Source organism: Eretmochelys imbricata, chromosome 10, assembly GCF_965152235.1.
Source record: "Eretmochelys imbricata isolate rEreImb1 chromosome 10, rEreImb1.hap1, whole genome shotgun sequence".
Taxonomy (NCBI): domain Eukaryota; kingdom Metazoa; phylum Chordata; order Testudines; family Cheloniidae; genus Eretmochelys; species Eretmochelys imbricata.
The window spans coordinates 65,389,842-65,396,965 of record NC_135581.1 but is presented as its reverse complement, the minus strand read 5'-3'; the positions used below and the strand labels follow the sequence as shown (position 1 = coordinate 65,396,965).

The window sequence follows — 7,124 nt, the reverse complement described above, 5'->3', positions numbered from 1 at the left end:
ATGTATGTGCACCACTACAGAGAACAAAGTACTTAGCATGTGTTATCACTGACCCTTGATTAAAGGTTGGTTCCAAAAGTCTATTTTATACTGTAGAATAAAAATACTAACTTAGATGACTTATTCTGGTAAATTAGTTTTGAATAGTCTGATTTTTTCTTTAGTAGATGGTTTGATAGTTTTGGCTCCTATTGCTAAAGTACAAATGAATTTGAAATAATGTGTTTTATAAAGTACTTGAACTTGGACAGAATTGAGAACTTCATGGGATGCTCTCTACCCATTAATGTCAGGAAAATGTTAGAAATAGTACATAAATATATATCATAGCCTTGGAACACATCCAATTCTATTCTTATAGTGGAAAAGACAGGAAAGATTTTAAAGTACATGAGCACTAATATTACAGAAAATTGTTTAAAGTAAGTTGATTTCAAACAACAGAGGACTGGATCTCTCCACACGGTAAACTTTGTGGGACAGAGTTAAGGGAAAATAAACTCTGCAAGGATCACCTTGAGCAGTTTGTCTTTAATCATTCCATCTGGGGGGATGAGTTTTGTGTGCATCTCAGAGAAGTCTGTAGACCAGTGGTTCTCAACCTGCGGCCCATGGGCCACTTGTGACCCAATCAGCACAGAGCTGCAGCCCACGTGACATCCTCAGGGCCATAAAGGTAGTATTGGATGTAGTCCACATATGCAGCCCACAATGGTAAAGAGGTTGAGAACCACTGCTGTAGACCCAAATCCCAAGGAATCTACAGAAACCCATATAGCTCTGCACTGGCTCTGTAGCCCTGGTAACTCCCCCCTCTCTCCCCCCCCCCCCCGCCCTCCCAAGCATGCACTCTTGTAGCATGGCAACCAAAAGAGCCATAATACCAGAGAAACACATTGGCCTCGGTTGTCCCTCAGAACTGCCCTTAAAGGTGGATCCCACAGACAGGGATTCACATGAGAATTAATGCAGCCCAGAGTGTATTAACTTTCCCAGGTAATCTCTGTAGAACTGATGAGGGGACAGTGTGCATCTACCAGGCTCCACCTATGCCTAACACTAGTCCAATCACAAGGCAGGGGGAAAGATATCCGTGAAGATCTTGGGGGCACAATCTGGTCCAGAATAGTTAATTATTAGTCAGTGTTTTAAAATCTTTTTAAAATGTAACTGCAATTATAGTATTAATTTTAAAATCTAATTTTATTTGATTAGAAAAGCAAATCTAATAACTGAGAATTTACAATCTGTCTCTTCCAAAAGCATGAGTATGAAATTACTTATGGGTCCATATGTTTAAAAGAGCTCATCTCCTATTTAGGCACCTAAATGGCATGGCCAGATTTTCAAAAGTTAACGTATCCAGTGGTTCTGATTGAGAACAGTGGCTGTGAGTATGGAGTCACATGCTGCTTCATTCTATAGCAACCCCACATGCCGAATTCCCTTAAAATAAAACAGGTAGGCTAGTCCATATAGAAAAATGACGTTTCACCTCTCCATGCTAATAATATTTATCATTTTATAATACTTTTTCTGTTCAGACGTTTAACAAACATTGGGCTAGGTAGTTTCCCCACACAGATAAAGTGTGATGATCCGTGTGTGAATGATCCGCTGTGCATGGATCAAAGGGAGTATGATCTGGCCTGTTAATTACATTGCAATTTTAAATGTTTTTGTTTCATCTTGATCATCTTTCCTTATAAGCTGGCAGTCTTCTTTGCAACATGAACATAGATATTCAGCCTCTTCTGATCCTTGATCATATACAGACAGTTCAAGGTGTCACAATGTCAGCCCAACAGGCAAGGCAAATATCAAAATTGCAAATAAAAATTATCAACAACGTTTAAGAAACATTTGATCTTACTGCTCTCTGTTTGAATTACCTAATAATAAAATCTTTAGAAAAGCCAACTCTGATCCTGGTTTTAATTTTAAGCATGTTGGCGTATGGTTGCATTTTAAATCCAGCTTCAATAGAGTAGCTAAACACAAACAATGTTAGTGGGGTTTCATTTTTTGCTTTCAAAACGTGAACTAACCTAGGCCAGTTCTATTTTAGAAACTTTTGCCGGTACGGTAATGTTGGTTAAGGATGTGATTTTTTTTAAAAAACATTTCTATACTGGCAAAAGTCCTACTGTAGATGCACCTCAAGAGTCTGTAGTGGAAAACTGAGCTTTTAACTCCATTGGAAACTGCTTTGAATCTATCCGAGGTTAATAGTGATTGTCTAACAGCTGCTTTTTAGTGTAATTATTTGGTGATCTCTGTCCATTTCCTATAGCAAACAAGTACTCATATAATATTAACTGGAAAATTTGTTGCCAGTCTGAAGAGCGAGGGCAAGAATTAAAGTAGAGATGCTGAACTATTCATGTGGCAATAGTTATTGAACTATTTACATCCGTGGATAGAGGATTTAAATCTCTAGAGTCATGAGGTTTCATTGTTATTGGCTAGACTTTCTGGACCATTACCCCAGCTGGTGTAAATTGGTGTAGCTCCATAGAACTCAGTGCTGATTTATACCAACCGAGGAAGTAGCCCAATATCTATCAGAGCTACAACTTTTCTATATCTGCTGTAACTCTGGGAATGCTATTAAACTTAATTGGCAGGAGTATGTGGCAAAAGATTTTTTTACATTTTTGGGTTGTTCCCTGTGAGACTTCATTTGTAAGAATTGCTGCAGGCTGTCATTTTTGTCTGCCATCCAGTGCATGTTGGCAAGAGTCTTGTGTACTAGACTGTGTGTCTGGTCATAGAAAAAAAACAATGCAGCTCAGCCAGACCATTTTGTTATTCCTTTGGAATTAAAAGCATATGAAACAGATGCAGCTTAATAAGTTTTTTTTTATAAATAACATCAACTTAAATAACTTAGAACAATAAAGTTCAAATATAACTTAAAATAAAGTTTAATGCTGTAACAACAGAAAAAGCATGAATAACGGTGGAAAAACAATATTAAAAGCCATATGCCCTAACAGGAATTATACAAAAGATAGGTTATGTTACATAAAAAACCTTAAGATGTCTGAATTTTTACTTCGTCGTTATATAAAATGTTATTTTGTGGAAAGTGAGATGAAGTACATTTTTATTTATTCCCTATTCTTATTATTTTACATACACTATTTTGAAACATCTTTTAGAGCAGCATTAGGTATTTGTTCTTGTTAATACATTTGACATTTTGTAGTGGTGCAACCTTAATTTTCCAAACAAGCTTTTTTAATCTCAATATGACAGTAACAAATTTATAAGATTTAAGGTTTTTTTCTGATCCTAGTTTATGTATAGTTTATCAGTTTCTCTGGGAACTATTTAAAATACTGCTCAATCTCCACATTTAGTATTGACTTGATAATCTGACAAATCATTCCAGCAGCCTTAAAGTCTGACATATTTTACATTACATTATCATCTGCTTTATTATTATTATAGCAGCCATGTTTAATAAGCAGATAGGTTTTTAAATAAAATATCATCAGATAATCAAGTCATGACTTGCTCTTAAGGGTAAATTAATTTAAGAAACTACCCAGTTACTATTACTAACATAATGATTGTACAACTCTTTACAATTTTTTACAACTTTTAGTTACTAAATCTGATTTTGTGTATATTTTCAAATCTTTTTAATGAAGTCTCTTTAAAATAAACATAAATGCGCAAGTCCAGCTTGTTCAGTTTTTCAGTAGTATTCCAGCCTCTCTTGATTACTTGTTCAGTCTCTTTAAAAATAATCTTCCTGCTGGAACTAGTTCTCTGTAGATCATATATGATTAGGATATTGCCAAAGGAAGAAAGTGGGATGCTTTGTGTTCTTTCTTTGTTTTTTTACCTTTCATAGGGACACCTTTGTGGTTTAATGTCACAAACATCTCTTTCCCTTTGTTTGTCCAGTTTGCTGAAGCATAAGTATTGTAATGGTTTTCTTCAATCAGTTCTCGGAAGTTGCAGTCCTCGTTGCATACTTTCTGTTAAGAGTGAATGATAGCATAGCATAAAATTAGCACTTTTGTTCTTTAAATACATAATCGGGTTGGGGAAGCTGGAGGAAGAACATATACCATATAATAAATATCATTTGTTATTAAAATACTCAATAAATTACTTAGGTCTCTTAAGTCTTAACTAACATATTTTATGTTTTAGCTTTGAATATCCTCCCTTAGCAGCTGAAATATTTAACAAGAGGAAGATTTTTACTAAAACAAGATTAGGGATTTAATCCTTAGCTTTTATAACCAGGCATAAGAATCCACCATTGCCATTGGATAAAGTTGCAATACATTTCCACTTACTAGCAGTAATTTACACCAACTGCACAGATGTTATGTAAAAATCAGCAGAAAATGTACAAAAGTGTATATTTCCATAGTATAAGTTCTTTGCAGTATTATCAGTACCTTTCCATAGAGTTTTCCAGACTTGTTCATTGCTAGAAAGTATTCACTTTCCACACCTTTAATTGCCACTACTCCAACTGCCACTGTTCTTATTTCCAGAATACCTGCAAAGAAACACATTGAGGTCTGTAAACTTTTCATTTGCTTCTACAGTCGAACCAAAGAGGACTGTTTGTCTTAATGATTCTACAATACTTCTGGTTTTATTTAAAATCCTAAACTGGTGAGAGTGGTTATTAAAATAAAAGATTAATGTCGTTACACATATGGAGTGCAGACTAGATCATGGTTTTCTCTTTAAAACATCTCCTGTATATGTATACTCACACCCATTCACAACTAACTCTGCATGTCAGTTTCTAGTGCTATGTTTCCCACTCACCATATTATTCTAAACTGTACTTGCATTTTTTAAGAATCAGACTGTTTTCTTAAAATTTCTCTGGTTCAGGTTTCCAGTTGAAAGAAATATACATGGTATAGCCAAGATTCACAGAATTTTTAAAGACCACATTTAAAAGATTTGTGAGAATTTTACCGGTGTCACCTCCTTGAAGAAGCATAAACCTTAGAACTTGCAAATGATGGAAAACAGACCACAGTGTCTTAAGGAAGATAAAGTACCTGCTTGACCTTTACAGGCTTTGAAAACTGACAGGAACTGTAAAGATATCTGCATTTGAAGATATATAATCAAAAGCTACTATCAAAACTTTGTTATTCAAATATCTTTAACCCAGAAAATTTGGAGTTGTCTTAATTTTGTGTTGACTGATAGATGCTATTAACAAATATCCATAGTTACTAGTGTAACACAAAATACTCTTTGTTGATCAAAAATATGGGATTCAGAGTACACTGTATAGTTTTCAAATTTAAACATTTTAATAGTTTAAAGAATATAGTACTTTTGAGTTTGGGCCACACCTTTTCTGATATGAGGACATCCTCAGAACAGTTGCTACCTAACTTCCTCTTGTGACTTTCTTTCTACAGAGGGGTCTTTCTAGCTCAGCCAGTTCCATTCAGAATTCAGTACCTAACCAAAGTGTGCTGGGCAAGAGAGAGAGAGGATTAAGGGTGTAACCTTACGTCTTTGACAGGCAGCATTCTACCCAAGTTAACCACCTCTTTCCCAAAGATCATTCTTGATTGATGGTACAGCATCCTCATTCCTATCCACTTATGTATAAGGACTGTGCACTGGCAGTATTATCTATCATCACTACAGTAATTCAGGAGTGCTAATGTCACATTGTCCTCACCATAGTGTGAGTTTTACACCTGAAGGATGCAGACCTCCCTCCCAAGCCAGACTTCCATTTAATTTTATCTTTGTTTACAAATTTATGCTCATTTTTTGTGAAGTGAGGGGAAGGGGGGAAGGGAGAATGTGTGGGCTGTGGTTGTGATTTTTGATTTGTTAGTTTTTTATAATCTGGTGTCATTCTGCTACTTTATCTCCCTGTTATATGCCGTTTTCTATATTCTCTTGCCCTTCTACTCTTTACTCTTCCCTTTTGCTTCTTTAGTCTGTTGCCTCCTACCCACTCTGCTTCCATGCCATCCCCAGCCTGTATACTTTCTTCCTTTTGTTTTTCCTACCACCAGATCTAATGCCTCTTCCCTTACACTGTGCTCCTCTGTTCTTTTATCTGTTCTCTGATACTTCTCTACTCCATTGTAGAATCTACCAAACTTCAAGTAAAATTTTCGAGTTTTTAACAAGTTTCATTTTGCGTGCAAGCATTGCGAAAAGGATTTGAGCCAAACAACTTCAAAGTGAAGCTCACCAAAAATTGTATTAACTTTCACTTTAAAGTTCATGGTTTTGAAACTCCAGTGGAGTATTCAAAGCAGATGATTGGCCTGCATCTAGCCAATCAAATATATGTTTGACATTTCTTATCTGTGTGGAAAGAAAATGAGTTAAGGATTTATAATAACTTCGCAGAACAGAGTAGACATGCCTGAGTAAACTGCTATTGATGGCTAAGATAGTGTACCTGCTGAAAAGCGGAGAGGTGGGCAGGCACAAGCCTGACTGTGTCTGAAGACCCCTCCCTCAGCCTAAGGGGAGGAGCTACTTGAACCCAGGATTCAAATAATTACAGGGGACAACTGATGAATAACAGGGTCAAGAGTGAGGGTCATAGGTACAAAACCAGGGATCCACAGGCTGTCAAAGAGCAGCATATAGTGGGAAATAATATTACTTTTAAAAGGGAAGATGCTAAAATCTGTAGTCTAAGAAAATAATACTGTATTAAACTTAGAATTTCTGAATTTGTAATTTTTAGCCCATTATTTCTTAATTTAGTGATGAAATTCACCATTATATTGATTTTTTTTTGACACATGCCAAACTCATACTTGTATGCTGTCTGGCAGCCTTCAAGTAAATTGGGGTATGCCATCATCTTGCTTGGAATCCTGAGAGAATAGTCAAAGAATCAGGAATCAGAATTATATGACCAAACAAATAATCATAATATCTCTAAATCCTACCCTGGAATGTGTGTGCATGACTCCCACTGAAGTCACTGGGACTTGCATTCAGGTATCCAAGGTCAGAATTTGGCATTACTGGTTTGGTTCCTGAATTATGTATAGTTACTGGGGATGCTGAGCCATTTTATACAGCCTACCTTGCCAGAATTGAAGGACTTTGTTGAATAAAACCCTAGCTTTTATAATTAT

At 35.9% G+C, this 7,124-nt stretch overlaps 1 protein-coding gene across 1 annotated transcript in view; it reads right to left on the bottom strand.

The window, feature by feature from the left end:
* Window positions 1–2,966: 2,966 nt before the first annotated feature.
* Window positions 2,967–7,124, bottom strand: part of FGF7 (fibroblast growth factor 7) — a 60,242-nt gene continuing 56,084 nt past the window's right edge. Inside the window, exons 2-3 of the mRNA XM_077829072.1 lie at window positions 4,425–4,528; window positions 2,967–3,992 (exon numbers count right to left, since the gene is read on the bottom strand). Coding sequence (XP_077685198.1) covers window positions 3,798–3,992; window positions 4,425–4,528 — 299 coding nt within the window. The 3' untranslated portion in view covers window positions 2,967–3,797. The remainder of the gene's footprint in view (window positions 3,993–4,424; window positions 4,529–7,124) is intronic.